This window comes from Labrus mixtus, chromosome 3, assembly GCF_963584025.1.
Source record: "Labrus mixtus chromosome 3, fLabMix1.1, whole genome shotgun sequence".
Taxonomy (NCBI): domain Eukaryota; kingdom Metazoa; phylum Chordata; class Actinopteri; order Labriformes; family Labridae; genus Labrus; species Labrus mixtus.
This window is the reverse complement of record NC_083614.1, coordinates 28,516,614-28,534,842: the sequence shown is the minus strand read 5'-3', so window position 1 is coordinate 28,534,842 and position 18,229 is coordinate 28,516,614. Positions and strand designations below refer to the sequence as shown.

Genomic DNA, 18,229 nt, shown 5'->3' with positions numbered 1-18,229 from the left:
TTTATAGTACCTGTGCATGTAGTCTAAGAAGTGCTAAATCCAACCATATCAGAATCATTGTGTACTTATGGAAGAACATTTTTTTTAAATATATTTTTCCCAGGAAAACTGTTTTTTTAAATTGTGAACATCTTATTTTGAAAAACGGAAGTTACCGCAGACTCGCAGTATTATTCTCGCAATAATTTCACCGACCTCCGGAGCTATTCCCTGAACAGTATTTTGTTTGCTCCCGTTTCACACACGTGTATCTCATAGCCAGTTTTATGGTAAGACTTCGGCATTTATCACTTTTGCCTGGAAAAGGAGATTAATAACGGGGCAAAATCGCTCTCTCTGTCTGTTACTCCTGCTCGCTCTGGAGTCCGGAGCATTTACCATAAAGATCAGAATACGTGAGCACTTCAAATTTAGGGCCGGCGCACTTCACCACGTAAAAGCGAGGAGCGGCTGGCTGTGAAACCAGTTAGGCTAGTTCAAGAGAAGTTTTCACTTCAATTCGCAAGTCCTTTTTTTATCTGTCAACTGATGTGTGAACAGGATACAAACTGTCACTGCACATGAGACAGCTTAACAAGGCAGACAAGTGCAGATAACAGACAAAAATAGTTTTGTTGGGGAGTTACTTGTGCAAATATGAAACTACACATGCTTTTGGCACATAATCATCTTCACATTGTCATAAAATATCAGCACCCTGAAAAGATACTGCAAGAAACTGTGGCTTACGAAGAAATAAACACACTGACTTGGAGGAAGTTGGATCTTATTTGCAATACAAATAGTTTCTTATTTTGCATACTATTGGAGCTGCCATCTGATAGCCTATGTACTGTCCTGTTTGTTCAAAAAATATATATATTATATAAAAAAAAAACATTTTCCATATAAGCTCATCCCACCATCACAGACTACTAATAATTTGTCATATAGTGGAAGACAATAAAAATTAAGAGCAATGTCCATAAAGAGTACACAGTGGAATACATACAGAAAAAATGTCCATAAAGAATATATGCATACACAAGCTGAAAAGAAGAAGTTATTACATTCACACATAACTCTCGGGGAATCTCATCAGAGATTACTGATTACTACAGCGGCTTACTGAGCAACACACTTAAGGCCTGGGTATTCATGTTGCAATAGAAATCAAACTGTACCCTTGAGTGTACTTGTAATGTATTGTAATCTAGGTACCTGTAGGACGGCTGGCTGGCCCACCAGTGGGATGTCTGAAGCCCGTCTCGCCCAGCAGGACTCCCAGCGAGCCAGCTACCACTTGATGAAGGTGAAGGCGGAGAGCTGATGCTCCCAGCCACCTCTGCAGCAGGGTCTTCTCTGTCTGATGAGGAATCCCACAGGTTGAGGTGACGTGTGTCAGATGCAGCCCCGTCCACTATGGATGCTGACACATCTGAGTCCCTGAAAACCCAGCTATTGTTCAAGCGGAGTCCTGGGATGGTAAGGCTTGAGCTTGTCATGATGAACCAAATTGGCCTTCGACCTTGAGCTCTTTTTGATGCGGTAGATTAAGTCATCCAGTTGACCTACAACAAAGTAGGGGCCTTCATAGGCCTTCCTATCAGAAGTGGGACAAAGTCATTGCTTTGCAAGTCACAAGTAAGTCTCAAGTCTTTGGTCTCAAGTCCAGAGTCCCGAGTCAAGTCCCAAGTAAAGACAGGCAAGTCTCAAGTCAAGTCCCAAGTAAAGACTGGCCAGTCCCAAGTCGAGTCAAAAGTCCTAACCTTTGAATTTCGAGTCCTGAACAAGTCATTAGCTCTCTTCACCAAATGAAATGCCATTTTCACAGAGTAATAATTTGTTACAGTTACACAAATCATGATTGCTTATATGATTTTATTTAGCCTACTTCTTCAAATAAAATAACAGTACCAGTGCCACTGACTCTGTTTTGTTTATTTTTTCCTAAATTCTGTTTTTTCCATTTTTATTTGACTGAATTCTGTGTTTAATGGTGTGTTCCATTAGATCAGTGATCAGTGATTTGGGTCATTTTATTAGATCATGTCAGGAAATTGAGACATTTTTAAATATAAATTAACTCGCCTTTATTTATTTTCTAAAAGTTAATATGCCTAGTGCCCAGGCCACCCTTGCTCCCCCTTTTTCTAACAGTGTGTGTGAAGACGTTCCCAGACTACAGCAGGCAGTGAGATAACAGCCTACCAATTTCAATGTGCTGATTGTTGAGAAATACAGTATGCAAGCTGAGAGAGAACGGGGAATAGTCGAAACGGCTGTTTGACCGGATTGTACCTTCCTGAGCATAAAGACTTGGTCCATATCGACCGTAGATATTAAGGTCCATACAGATCACGCGCGATGGCTGGCGTTCCGGTGCGTGTAAATGGTAAATGGACTTGGAAATGGACCATTCACACCCTTTCACACACTGATGGTAGTGTAGTGGCTTGATCTTGCTTTTCAAAAGTTTGAGCCACTGAGGGGCTGATAGCCTACCGTACTTAATTGACGCGTTGTTTCCGTGTTTCGTGGCAATAATTCAATCAACTCCGTGCTGTCCCACTCAAACGGGTTTATCTGAATCGTTCGTTTACAATACATATTCTGGTTGTCTACATACACTTATTCCACTATAACTTGAATGTAAAACAAAGCCAGGATAAATGTTCCATTCACGATACATTTTCCAACAGCGGTCAAAAACTGTGTGCCTCTCACCTGTCCGTGATTAACTCTTCTTCTACTTGTAACCTTCCCAACACCAAAGTGAATGTGCCCCCTACAGTGACCACAAGGAACTACCACAGAGCACACATACATACTGAACACACAAATGGCTCTAACAGGTAGTGATCGCTATGTAGTATCATCCATCAGAAGTAACTAATCCCATTCATACACCGCCACTGAAGCAGCGGGAGCAATTCAGGGTTAAGTGTCTTGCCCAAGAATACATCGGACATTTGGTTCAGCTGGGGATCAAACCCTCGACCTTCCGGTTGAGAGGTGACGACTCTACCAACTGAGCCACAGCCGCCCTAAAATAACATTAAAACCTCAAGTATTTTCGGGTCATTAGGCTCAAGTCCAAGTGATGTCCCAAGTCATTGGTGTTGAAGTCCCAAGTCGAGTTACAAGTCTTTCATGATTTTGTCAAGTCGAGTCCAAAGTCATCAAATCTGTGACTCGAGTCCGACTCGAGTCCAAGTCATGTGCCTGGAGTCCACACCTCTGCTTCCTATGATACTTGATACTGGACCTGGCAGATGTTTTTGTCGTACTGTCGCTTGGCACACTCCACAGACTTCTCAAGAGCCTGCCGGGCTAGCTGGTGAGAGAGCTCCAGTCGTTCCCTGAGCTGTACGACACACTCTGGGTGGGTGTTATAGCTTTCATTTTCAGGCGGCAGACCTTTGGACGTGCTTTGGCTGCACAGCTGGTGCAATTTTGGTACCATAGTGTGACATCGTCTCTCATGTTGTACCTAGTTTTAAGGCGGGTTAGAGTCCTCTGCTCCAAAGTGCCCACCCACAGGACCATTGTGTAGCTGATCCATAACAGGTTTGCAAAATGTGTGGGGCAGCAAGATCTGTGAATGTTGCACCTTCCCTTCTTTGCAGTAGAATCTTCTCAATAACACTCCATTTCTTTGATATAGTCTTTTCCACTGTGCCCAGTAGGCTTTGGTGGCAGGGCTGCAAGCTGCTATGTCAGCCCAGGGTGGCCTTGTGCTACCTAACACTGGTGCTATGTCAGGGTCAGTCTTTTGACCTGTATTGAGTTGCACTAAAGTCCAGGCAGAAAACGAATCAGTGTGTGCTGCTTCACTCACCCGGTGGATGCTTGGATGAGCCTCAGCACTACTGCAGCTGCTTACATTGGAGTCCACCACCCCCACTATAGGTGACTCTGGCTTAGCTAACCTGCTGTCGTCAAAGCTGTCAGACCAGTGGGCGCGCACTGTAGCTGTTCCCACTCAACGTTCTTGAAGCCAAAATATGCCGCTTAGGGGCGCTTCCATCTTGCGATTTTGACGTCATTTGGAGCCAGAGTCTGCGCAGTAGGGTCCGGCGGGAGGAGCCCTGGTAAGACGCCCCGCCCATTTAGCGTACTGCCCTGATGACTTACGCAGCCCAACTACGCCGAAAGCGCTCCGCCGGTCTACGAGTCTTATGAAGAAATGTGTAAGTACAACAAACCACCGTATTCAAAGTCTAATATTTAAACACACTGTGTTTTAAAAAATCCCGCTATTTTGATCATTATTGAAAATACGTGGGCTGCTGGGTCCTCTGTTTTTTAACAAAATCGTTCTATATTTAAGCTATATTTAAGCTAGGTTAGCACCACAGACCGTAGGCTACAGGTGGTAAGATATGTTGTATTTTGTTAGAGAATAAGCTTTATGAATGTATGTTTTAAGACAAAAGTGTTCCTGCCACTTTCTATTGAAGATTATTTTGAACTGTCATCACATGGGCCAGCCTGATAAATTAAACTAATGTTAAATATTCTCATAATCAGATTTGTGTGCAGAACCTCGCCGGAGCGGGCATCGGAGTCTGGACTGCTGTTTCCTTTGAGCATTGATTTCCTTGAAGACAGAAAGAAGAACAATTTAAACATGAACTAGACTTCTTGCAGAACCACAGAGGCTGTTAAAATATTCTGCTAGTCTTCCTTACATTTTAAGAAAGATTATAAATTGTTACTAAAATTAATTTGATGCTGATAGCGGTTACAATAACACGGTCCAATCATATGAGAGATAATTTTACCTTTGAGTCCTATATGAAGGCGTTCTCTTCAGAATCAGCGCTGCAAAGACAAGATGATGGCGTCCACCTTCACAACGTGCTGCTTCAGTCTGGCTGCATCATGGTCACCTACAGGAACACCACAGAAATGCAATCAAAGTACTTCAGTTTATTTATCAGAGGATGTACTGTATGCAAAGTAGATTTTTAGCTGTAATTCCTCAAAAAGATTTGAGACTGCTTTGTTATTTGAGAGCACAGATTGTTTCTTTTCCCTTCTCTCTGTTGGCCTGTACATGACCTCTTAGTGCTGTAAAAGATGCTACAGTAAATCCTGGATCAGCTGTGCGGATGGTGTGACTGTGTGGTAAAGCTTTATTAAAGTTGTCACGCAAATACTCATATGCCTTTGGAGAGTAGAAGTACACTGTGGTGGCAAACTGCTTATAAAATATAAAATAGTATTTTATTGGTGAGGTGCCCCAATCAAAGCGTCCTACAGAGTAGCAGCAGCGGGCTTTAGAGGGAGGAGACGAGCGCATTATGGAGAGGAACGCACCGGAGGGGGCGAGCTGGGGGAGAGACGTGAGACCCGAGGAAAAGGAAATCCCAGTTTAAAATATAATGTTGGCGAGAAGAGGGAAATAGGAAGACATAAATGTCAATGTTGAAATTCTTTTGAATGCAGAGGCTGTGGATGTTCAGTTTTCTTTGGATATAAAAAGACAACAATAGCCTGTAGTTTAATCATGGTGTTACTCTTCGTTAACGATTATTGAAGCGAAATAAAAAATAAATGCATGACATTTAAAACATATTAACATGTGTGGGGAAAAACGCGATCTTTATGTCTTCTTTTATTGTACCTATGTCTCCTCCTAACTACAATAACAGCAGCATGTTGTGTGTAACGCTGATCTCCTGCATTAACACCTTCCTTTCAAAAGGTGCTAAATACAGACACAGTCACGATCACCGCAGGTTTTTGTCAGGTTTTGTCAATTTTTAGTACAAATTCTCAATGAGCGTCATTAAATTTACAATATGATCAACTTGTGTTTGTTGAATTGGTAGTGTGTGGAAGACAATGCAGAATATTTATCACGTTTAAGCAGCATGATGCTCGGTTAATATTACATTACACCACCGCAGGTTGTTGATGTTTGTGTTCACGTTTTAGTTAGTCTCTTAAATCAGTAACAGTTATATTGAATCAGATCTTACCTTTAGTTTTATCTGGATACATAGAGAAATATTCTACCCTCGTATATAGTACTATGAATTTCAGCCTGCATGGTGAAAGTAAAACCTGTTACTCTCTGTGTAGCCCACTTATCACTTGGACTGTAAACATGTACACATTAGTAATGATGCAGGCCAGATTACAATTATTTGGCTTTGTTTTTGCCCTAGATACTTTTTTGAGACTTCACCAGACGTATTTATTTTTGCTGTAAAATAACTGTACAGTCAATGAACCGCATCTATGAGCGGATTTTATATTACGATTCTTGGTTTTAAATACAATTTAAATCACAATAATGATATAACAATATCAAGAAACATAGCATGTCAGTTATTAGGTTTGCTCATTTTAAAAAATAAAATAAAAAGATAAATCATGCCGGATAAGTAACCTAGCTTTACAACATTTCAGCTAACCTTAGACTGCTTATGTGTTAGCTAGCTAGATAACGACTTTAACCAACCAATGACACATAAATCACACTTTTTTACTTACCGAAAAAACTGCAAAGATCCCTTAGATCCAACAGGTCGGTTAGAACAGTTTACTGCAGAACAACTCATTTTGCCAGCTCAAAAAAGACGAAAAAACTGAACGGAAAAATTCAATGGCGTCTCGGCTTTCCTTCACTACGTAACTTTTGCTATTCACAAAGAGAGCTACGCAAGATCGGCGGCTGTCAATCATCGTCAAATATGACGTAAAATCCCGTTTTTCAACCTCAAATAACTTATTTAAAACAAACTTCACAGAAAAATGAGCACTTGAACACAATGTAGGGTGATAATAACTAATGATCACAGCAGAGTTTAGGTTTGGAAAAAAATTATGTGACGAGTATTTTAGCTTTACAGTTTGACCCACATCCCGTCTGTTATCATTGAGGAGGCGGGGTTTATGACCTATACTGCAGCCAGTCAGCAGGGGGAGCTCTACAAATAAAAGCTTCACTAGACCGGGGACCTTGTCCCGTCCATTATTTTTACAGTCTATGCGTCAGACTCCCCTAACCCCACTGGCGGTTCCCCTGCAGGGATCCAAACTGTGAAGTTGTGTCCTTTTAACCAGGGACTGAACTTTTCTGAGACACTCCACTTCAGGGCCATGAACTCGAGACGGTGAGCTGGATACTTCGGTCTTGCTGGATACTTGCTGAGAGCATTGCTAGCGAAGACGATGGAGTGTGCTTTGTTCCTCCCCGGCAGGCAATTGGGATAGCACAGCACCCAACCCATCTAGAAATGCCTCCACGGACAGGATGAAAGGTCTTGAAAAGTCCAGATGATCTAAAACCGCACTGTTGATAAGCTCACTCTTGAGCCTGCTAAACGCTTCCTCGCATGCAGGGGTCCAATCTGTAGCAGTCAACTTTCTGAACATGCTAGGACCTTTACCAGACTGTCCTTTTCTCTTCTGGCCAGCTCTCAGAGTGAACCGAGGCTTGGCGATGGCTGAGCACCCGGGTATGAAGCTTTGATAAAAATAAAAAACACGCCCAAAAAAGTTTTAAACTTCCTCACAGAGGGAGTGCAACCGTTCTCCTCCATTAGGGCTTCTCTTGGCATGTTGGAGATCACATCCACTTTAGCAGGATCCAACGCAACACCGCTCTGATCAATGACATGTCCAAGGAACTTGACAGACTTCAGATGACATTTCTTGGGGCTGAGCTTGAAGTTGTTGTTGCACCTGCAGCCGGCTAAGGGCCTCCTCTTCAGTTGGAGCACAAACGAGAAGGTCGTCCAAATAGCAAATAGCAAAGCAGGCTGCTGAAGTCGAGGTCTCCAAAGATGTTCAACATCATGCGTATGAACGAAGCCGGACTGTTGCAGAGCCCTCGTGGCATCCTGTTGTACTTGACAGGTGTTGTGACGGCGGTGTTCTTTTTATCTTCTTCGCACATGGGGATGTCGTAGAACCCAGAGGTTAGGTCCATAGCGCTGAAGAAGGCATTGCCACCAAGTGCTGCCAGACAGTCCGCTTGGTGAGGGAGCGGGTAGACATCCTTCTGGGTTTGTGTGTTCAGCCACCTGAAGTCTGCTCAAATCCTAAACCCGCCATCCTTCTTCCAAACCATGACGAGAGGAGATGCATATTCACATTAAAATGAGATTGATGGAGGCTACTTTATGCTTTATGCAGAATACTCTGTACGTATTTTATCATAAGGTTCTGCACTTAAGCCTTGGTAAAATGTGAATGCACAACTTCTTTTTTGTTGTGAATACAACAATGGTTTGATCTATACGTTCACCTAAGTACATTTTTTGAATACTGCTGATTGAGGGTGCATACTTTTCAAAGCTGTCTTCACCGAACTTTCCTGCTTGAGAAGAATTTCTCAATGAGATCTCAAATGACTCAATCAGGCTGTCGCCGCTCAGTGACTCCTTACTACATGTTAATACCACCATCTGCTGGACATTGTGCTTCATTACAACACATAACTGCATCGTCTCCTTAATATACAGTTTGTGATTGCTTCTGAGGGCCAATACATGCACATTAGCATTCAGAAAAACAAGGCTTTTAGTGTGCGAATATCAGGACAATATCCACTTCATTGTTAACTTGTGTTTTTTTGTTTTTTTTTATGAAATAGTAATGTTTGGTTTGTTTTAATTCTAGTCTTTGCAATGTTATGTTTTCTGAAGAAGCAACCCTGCGAGTGTATTATGTTGTTACAGAGCAACATTTTGGGAATAACTTGCCCTTTAAAGCTAAAAATCTGAAATGACCTGATCTAACCATCACAACATGATCAACCATTAATGATAATACATTAAGTTTGGATGATCAGTTTATTATCATAAACTGTTGTTACTGCTTTTACTACACATACTTCTACACATAATTATTACTGGCATTATAGCTATAGATTGATTTGATTTATTATTGTTGTTTTCGTTGCTCTGTTTGTTTGTCTCTCTTTCTGCAGCCCTCTCTTTCCCAAATCATCCCCTTCACAGTTTTGGCAGACTGCTGTTAAACTTGAGTTTGGTTCTGCTCAAGGTTTCTGCTTGTGAAGGAAGTTTTTCCCCACCACTGTAACTTTGCTAACTTTTGCTTAGTGCTGAGATCATGATGGATTCATATTGTAAATACTGTAACAAAGAGTAAGATCTAGTAAGGTGTAGTAAGGAGAAGGGTATTTTAATGATCGATAAAGTGAATATATATATATATATGGCAATATGGCAAGCCGTTCATATATATATTTAATATTTTAAATGAAGATATCAGTCAAGCTTAAAGGACAATTCAAGTGTTAAATCTTCATATTCATTTATTTAGAAGTATTTCTCTCGTTTGTTACATATAAGCCCATTGTACAAGGAATATTTTATAGAGGTACATGTTTGTTTTTTTTACATTTGACTCATGTTCATACGTCAATTTTCAGATGGGTATTTCAAACAAAAGAGATAGCTCCCTTTATAGCTTGAGCCAGTGTTCAAACTGCTTCATAATTTCCCCGCAAACATCATAGGTAGCATCAACGGTTACATGACACACAGCCCACAACCTGTCAAATCACACATCTAACTACACCACCCGACCAATCAACGATGAGCCCAATAATCACATCATCAGGGAACTGTCAGCATAGCTTCCAATCATCCAAAACATCATGTCCATGCATACATAAGTATACTTTGTATATATGGTAAAAAATATAGAATTTGGAATAAATATCTAAGATTGTTTTTAGAGTAAACTGTCAGACAATACTTGTTATATATTTCTCACAATACTGTATGTACACTTTGATTTGTACAGAAACATAAACTTTATTGTTAACCCCATGTGAATCAGATTTCAGTTCTTTGGTGTTGAGCCAGTAATGAAACCTTATTACATCTGGGTCACACTGGATAAAATGTACGGATGTGATTCTTTTTATAGACTTGATACACAGGCACGGAAGACCAGATATACCAGAAATGTCCCTCAGCATCGATACCAAAATTACTTTTGCCGTCTGAAATTTGGGAAGCTACACAGACTTTTATGCAACCAATAAATAATGAGTTGCAGACCTATGATTCAGACTCTCTGCTCCTGTGTGACTACAGCCTCGTCTATATCTGCACCTGTGCTACTTTGTGACTATGACCTCCAATCTGATTTCTAACTCACTGCTGACTCATCAGTTTGTGTTGCCGAGTAGCAGAGGTGCTGCTTGTCAACAGGCAAGGCAGTAAAATGCTTGGGGCCCCTGGCCAGTAGGGGGCCCAACAGAGGACTGACTAACTTTAAACCATATGTAGCAGTGGCTCAGAATGTGCAAATTTTACAATGACAGTAGAAAACCTCCCTAAGGGGGCCCCATCTGACAGTACTCAATGTTGTTGCAGGGCTACGCGTTCCAATATTCCTGTAAAAAAATTCAATGTGTCACTTAAAGTTGCCATTGGTGTCAGATTATTTTTTTAACATAATGGCGATGAATGATAGATGGAGGGGCCCCCAGGGAATTTTGCTTAGTGCCCCAACAGACTCTAGAATCGCCACTGCTGGGTTGATGCAGCTCTAATTCAAGTGAGGTACTTTTGCTTGTTGGTCTGTGTTCCTGTCAGTTTGTCGAGTCCTTTGCTATCACCCATATCAATAAAGTGTCTGGGAATTAGAGACTGCTGCTTCACAATAGGTGGTCAAAACACCCACGCAACAGGAAGCTTAGAAATCAGCACCAAATACTATGGGCAAATCAACTTAAATATATCACCCCTTAAGGAAACTTAATACAAGCTGGAACATTGTATGATGACAATAAAGGCCTTCTTTTCTTTTCTTTTATGTGATTTTTTTTATCAACTGGCACTGAGAAACACTTGTTTTAGGAGAGATTTCTGCTTTCTTTAAAGTCCCTATAAACTAAACTCACCTATAATCTGTATATTTACTTTATTTGAGCAGGAGCTGGAGCCGGCAGTGAAATTGGCAGGATGTCAGTCATTGGACCACATATTTGGCAGTTGTTAAAGTGAGTGGTATTCCCCTTGAAGTTTTTTTTGTTCAGTAACCACAACGAAGCCAAGTCACCATTTAAAGAGACGGCATCAAATGTACACCAACAGGTCTGTTTATATTCCCACTGATGATGTCATCAGGGATGTCTTGCCATGAATTAGTAATTATAAATTCACAACAGGAAGCCTGTAGATTTTGTAAATCATGGTCCCATTTAGAGTCAAATATATATAAGCAGGATATTGGTAAATGGACTTAAAGATTGTGTGTTGATACCACAACGACTTGTTGAACAGGATAGAGACGTGTATGTCCAGCCTGTCGTCCTAATATGGTCCCAATGGGTTTGAAAAACAAAACAAACGCTACAGATTGCTACTGTCCGAATGCCAATCTTGAGGTTTCAAAAACAAATAGGTGAAGTCAGGGTAGCTATGCATCTTCTTTTACAGTGTGTAACTAACAGCCAGAATATCTCAACAACAACTGAATTTCCCCCCTGGGATTAATAAAGTATTTCTGATTCTGACCTCTGCTGCTTCCTTTTTTTTTGACCGTGCATTGTTCTGAAATCTTCATATGGTTTTGAAGCTTTGCCCACAGGGGTTAACGAACTCCTCCCGTTGCCTTCATACAAATTAATAAATATGTCAACCTGCTGCACGCTTTTGGGATTTCTGCTCTGGTCACTGAAGTGATGCTTTTCAGTTGTGAACATTTAATCACATCCGAAGGTTGATCCAAAGACATCTGGACTTGGTTGAGACAGCTTCAGTTCTCACATTGGAACATGTGACCCCAACGACCCGGGTTTTCTGACATTTGTTATTTTATCGTTCATGCTGCGTTTTTGCAGATCTTGTGCAATATGGCTAATGCGCAGTATATGTTGTGTTGCCTTGCATTGGTAAGTGCCTTTCTGTCTATGTGTGGATGTTTGTCTTTTGTTTTTCTTTATTGATTGGAGTGGAAGCAGCTGAATGTTTGGCAGCACTTTGAGTCCAAGACAAATTTCCCCAAGGGGACATTACAGTGTATCGTATCGTATTGTGTCAGTTGTTAACGACTCTAGGCCAACTAGGTCAATGACTCAGCTAACGACTCTGATGTGAGTCATCCTTGATCTTTAGCACGCTAATAATCCACAGAGGTTTGCATTTAGAGCTCCGTCCACCAGTTAGCTTAGAGGTGAAGAAGCCTTTTTCGGACGAGAGGTGAAAAGTCTTCCAGTTGCCTTTGGATCAAGCTTTGAACTCACCATGACCTGGATGACTGAGAACATACACAGACATTTAATCACATCGGTACTCCTGTTTAAAGACACTTTAAGAATATGGGTGACGGTCTGATGAAGTAAGGGAGCACAATTCCTGAAAATGATCGCCCCTTTAAATGCCGGACGTACATTTGATTAAGGCTGGAGCATGGTCTGTCTCCCTCCGTATTTACTGACAGACAAATTAGTATTTCATTCATATTAATTCTTCAAGGACTTTAAAACCATAAACAAATGATTCCTTTCCCTTCTCACTTTCTTGTCTCTATATCGTTTTTTGAACATGGAACATAAAGTTAGCTCCTCACCATCAAGATGTTTTTGAAATGATTGAATATCTGCAGTCACAAACACAAGAGGAAGCAGACTCATTTCTATGCCTGTTATATATTATCTGACAGTTTATGTCTTTGTTAGTCCCATAGCCCCATGCCAGTATAGTTACACTTGCTACATATTTATTGGAATGTATCACAGCCAGCCTGACATTCATTGTGCATTTTGTAGCAGTTGCATACACGATTGGAAACGAGCAGATGAACGAGACGTACGTCATATTTGATCTGAGGGAGATGTCAATCAGGAGAATGGACAGTATTAGAACATACTGTTTGTGTAGTACTGTTATACAGCCAGTAGGGGGAGTAACTGTGTGTCGACATGCAGCACTTGCTTCTCAACAATCTCAGAAGACTTTCTTTACTTTGGGCTTCTGGGGTGTGAAAACAATGTTTCTCATCAAGCAGAAAGATTTGAATCCTCAACTTGTCCATTTGTTATTCTTATATATTTTACATTTGATAATTGCCGGTGCCCCATTTAAAAAAATAAAATCATCCCTGTGGCAAAAATAATGCATTAAATTAAGTCAAGTATCGACTGAATGATGGGACACTGATTCGTAGTTCCACTGGTTATTCAATTTTTCCAATAAACACTTTTAGAGTTATATATATTTACCTCCTGGACACCAATAGATATATATATTAGAGAGGATTATAATTCACTGTACACAATCACAATAAAAAAAGTGCAGTAGAAAATACAGTTTCTGTGTTTGTATATGATTATAATCTGTTAGAATAACATTCTACATATATTCTCAAAGAATGGCTTATGTCCAAATATGAAAAGAAAGATGAGGAGAAATAAAAAAAAAGGAATAATGTCATATTTTTTTTAATATATATTTCTATTTGAAAGGTAGATCATGTGCTTAGTAATTTTTTCTTGAAGAGCTTGTGGATGATGAAAGCAGCAGTTTGTCAGATTATCTCTTCGATCTGCCCATCCTTAGTCCGTCTTTAAATCCTCACCCTGTCCCCTTTGTAAAATCCTGTCAATCACTTGTTGCCATGGCAATGCCTTAATATTAATCTGAGCCACCCTCTTTTGTTGTCTGTCCACTGAGTGGTTGATGCAGCATATCCATAGACACCCAGACAGGGCAGAGATGTGGAAGAAAAAATTTGGGTTTTTGTAGCTGGACACAGAGGTTTGTTTTTTAAGTCGTAAACAGAGCACTTCCACTTCTTCTTCCATTGGTCAAAGAGAGTCTCCCCCCCCCACCCCCCTTATTTTGGTAGGCAGAGGGTCTTTGAATATAAGGGTTAACTGAACTGGACTGTAGCAGTAAACAGGGTCGTCCTGGCTCAGAGGAGGTCTGTGGTAGACGAGGGTTCAGAGGAGGCTCGGGTCTCAGCGTGGGCCTTCAGAAGGTCGACTATTTCTTTGTGGGAGGCTCCTTCTGCCACTGACAGTGCTGTCTGCCCGTTCTGGAGAGAGGGAGAAATAAACATATTCATGTTGAAAGCATTGCAGTGACTGTTGTTATCCTGACGGGGGCAGTGTTGTGTTATTCTCCAGTAATGGGACCCTCTACTTCTGCACTTTGATAAAGGTGCTACTTTTCTGCTGTAAACATCATTAGAGGAGCTGTGATCTGTATCTACATAGAAGTATGATTTTCATCTGTCACGTTTCAGTTCATCTTTATCTGATGGTTTGCTCCACAAATTACAAATCACAACGTGTAAAAAATATCATGATGACATCCACCGATAAGCCTCTTTGCATCGTTCAGAATCGCCCGTGTAATAAGCCGGCTTTAATAACAAACCGAGGGAGGATTATATTTAGGGAAAAGGGGGAAATGGGCAAATGTTGCAAAGTTAAAGAGACGTTTCAGTCGGAATACTTTTTGACACTTTAATATAAAAGAGTCGTACAAATGCTGTAACCCCACGAACTAAAATAAACAGAGGTCGATCTAAAATAAGGTCTGATCAGAACGCTATAATGCTGTCACTTCTCTCTCTCTCTCTCTCTCTCTCTCCCTAATGTCTGACTCTATCCACTGTCCTATACCTACAATAAAGGTACGAAAAAAAATCGTGTCTTTGTTTTACATTCAATTAAATATGGTTTTTAATGTTTTGAAAATCATTGCTTCAGTTTTTTGTTTGTTTAAAATTCTCACTATGTCCACATTTTTTAGCAAGGCTTTTTAAAAAAAAATCTGCACCTAATCCCAAAACAGAATAGTCTCCCCCTTTATCCAATTCTCAGCTCTGGAACATTGACACAAAAACCATCCATGTCTGTTAAGGAACAGTCAGTAGGTCGACATTTTTAAAGCTTAAGCGTGACATTTGAATTGATCTTATTACAAATGAAAGAAAAACAATTATTTGCAACAAAAAAAAAAAAGAAGCTTGTGAATGAAGTGCGAAAAAGAGCCACAGGTCCAATTTGAACCAGCAGGGCCGCTCGCTTGGAGGACTATAGCCTCCGTGCACTAACCCCTACGCTACCAGTGCCCGAAAGACAACAAGTTTAAAGTTTAAGCCAATTTTGAATTGTATACCTACAACATGTTTCAATAGAAGAAAAGCTGGGGAAAAAAAGAAATAGAAACACCAGAAGGAACATCTCACAGTTAATGCTGTTACCTGGTAACGGGTTAGTAACATGACTGGATATATAAAAAAAAGCATCCCAGAGAGGCTGAGTCTTTCTCTAGTAAAGATGGAGTTGTTGTCTTTGTGTCTTTTTCAATCAAAAATGTTGAAAAATCAATGTTTTGCAAATCATCACATTCTGTTTTTATTCGTACATATAACCTCAACTTTTGAGGAAGTTGAGTTGAACCTGTAGATTTACCAATATTGTTTATATCATGATTATTGTCAATAATGTATTCACAGACGTCTGTTATATTTGTAGCCGTCTCTTATAAAAACAAGAATACTTAAATTAATTATGGAACAGGTCATGCGTGTCATCAAAAATTCAAACACTAAATATATATTTGAAGAAGCTAATCCCTATAAAACACATTTTCCTGCCTCACTAAACTGGCAGTGCTCCATCGTGCTGCTTTTAACTCATTGCATCGTCCCTCACAGCTTGTATTGATGCCTTTCTATTAATTTTTCTATTTGAAGGCTAGATTTTTTTTTTCTATCACTAGAGCAGACAAGGCTGCATACTCAGTGAGTCCTCGTCTTCCTGGGAGTATTGCTGAAAAGTGTGAATACTCTGACTTTATTTTACATTTATTTTACAAACCGGCAAAACAATGACTTGACTTACTTTGACAGCACTTCACTTTAAATTGTTTGCCAGAGCTGCTTATTTCCTCGGATTGGAGACCATGCTGTCGTCCTCCAGTGCCACTAAATATAGTCTGCGCTCATGTGTTGTCATGGAGTCACACGCCAAATGATGCACCAGATGGTTGAGTTATATAGGATAATTGAAGGACCTGACTGAGTTGATTTATCTATGTTGTTCTGTCAAATCCGGCAGGTCCGTATTTGAAACAGGGTCATTATGTACTCTTACAGTGTTGTTCTTATAATAACACACATTTAATGTTATTGCAGTTTAGATTTGAAATGCAGCACCTAGCAACTTAATGAAGTCTGGGTTTAAATGGTAAATGGACTTGAGCTTTTCTATTCTTCAGACTACTCAAAGCACTTTTACACCACAGGTCACACCTACACATTCATAAACCAGCAACTAATCAGCGGGAGCAATTCGAGGTTAAGTGTCTTGCCCAACGACAAATCGGACATATTGCTGCAGGAGCTGGGGATCGAACCCCCAACCATCCGGTTGAGAGACTCTACCAACTGAGCCACAGCAGCCGTTTAGAGGCCCTCCTTCTCAATTTCTTCTTCTGGGGTACCATCTATGAACTCCATTGCCCCCCCCCCCCACCGTTCCCCTTTATGCTCCCCCATGGAAGAGTTGGAGTTGGAGAGTTGGGGGCGGTTTCTTTCGGCTCATTCATCATTCTTTAGTTTCTTCTAATCTATCCCTTTATTTCTCATATTCTTTTGCTTGTTTGTTTGTTTTTCCTCCACACTGTAATCATTTATGTCCCAACTTGTCAATATAAAAACAATTGTGCAATGTACGACATAGTAAAGTATATTTGTCAGTGTATATTTTTCTGGTTCATTTTCTCATTGAGCAATCTATGTTGTCCATTTCATTATTTTTCTTAATGCATGTTTTTGCTACATTACTGTGACCCCTGAATGTTGTGCACTTACAGTAAAATTAAGCACTTCCTAACTTCATTGAACATTGTATAAAAACAATGAAGGCCTTTTATTCTTTTTTTTAAAGTGTTTTTTTTATCAAGCAGGCAGTGATTGTGTTGTGTTCTTCAGGTATCTATCATGTATTTTTATTCTATTTCCTGGTTATTATTTTTGCCGCAGTCCCGCTTTTTAACTCCCCTGTGGGAGAGGAGCGAGGGGCAGGCGGCTGCAGTCATTACAGCTGTGTTTGTGCCGGGGTAAGTGCCCTGGCAGGGCGAGGCATCGGCCTTGATGTGGCAGTTCTTTGACTAGCCACCTAAGATTGCAGAGGGGAATGAACAATCTCGGAAAATCAATACGGTACTAGGTTGAAAAATCAATCCCCTGTGTGTGGGCACAGGCACCAGCTACTGTCTGGTTATAACCTTAGAGGACATGAAAGGCTGACCGCAGGGGCAGCACAATATCGGCTGACACATTCTGCAGCATTACCACTCATGTATTAGCATATAAGCAGGATATAACTAGCTGTTGATGCCTGGCAGCTCAGAAAAACAGTTAACCCCCATGACAGAGACGCAAATCAAGCCACAGACAGCACAGACAGGACGTCTCAGGTTTCTGTGGGAGTTAGAGGGAATCCCATTTAAAAGCCATGTCTCATTGAAAGAGGACACCTCTGTATTTCTCCCTGTATTATATACACACAGGGTTTCAACCAAACACTGTATTGATTAAGTGGAACTAGCCATTGTGATGAAACCCATTAGATGTTGATCCCCCTCATTTGAAGCCCCAAGTTTGACCAGTTGGTGCCATCTTAATATTTGGAACCAGCAGCGACTATACTTGGACAAAATGGGTAGAGAGGCTTTTCCTTTGCTATCCTGGTTGACAGATCGAAGCAGAAGAGGCTAGTCCGTCACACGTTGCTAATGTACCCCCCACAGGTAGACCCTGCTCTACTGTGACTTTAACTCCAAATGTAAACAAAGTTTAAGTCGTGAACATCAATCCGTATTGAAGAAGACTTGACACTAATAAATGCGACCGAACCAAAATGTTAACTAAGGAAATCAATATAATAATAAAGAAGCAGGTCCATTTTCTCATCTATTTTTCTTACAATCTGACTCGTGGGTGGAGTTGCACCCTGCCGGCCATAAGAAAGGATGTGGGTTAAAGGCTTTTCTTCGCATCAGATGTACTTTAAAAACCACAGCTTAAGTCAAATCGTTATGTACATGTTTTATTATACACAGGCCTGTTAGTGAATATATTTAGTTTAGGTGGTGTTTATAAAACTTTGTAATATATTTTAAATGTTGCAGCACACTAAAGGACCTGAGCACCCAGAACTGTGTGCTAAAAGATAAGAGAATCCACAATGCTTGTGCAAGTAAAGAAAGTACTGATCTGGCCATTGGTGAAA

General features: G+C 40.5%; 1 protein-coding gene across 2 annotated transcripts in view; it reads right to left on the bottom strand.

Moving 5' to 3' along the window:
• Positions 1-9,259: 9,259 nt before the first annotated feature.
• Positions 9,260-18,229, bottom strand: part of kank4 (KN motif and ankyrin repeat domains 4) — a 90,935-nt gene continuing 81,965 nt past the window's right edge. For both annotated transcript variants that reach the window (XM_061034392.1, XM_061034390.1), the window contains exon 10: positions 9,260-14,016. In XM_061034392.1, coding sequence (XP_060890375.1) covers positions 13,894-14,016 — 123 coding nt within the window. In that variant the 3' untranslated portion in view covers positions 9,260-13,893. The remainder of the gene's footprint in view (positions 14,017-18,229) is intronic.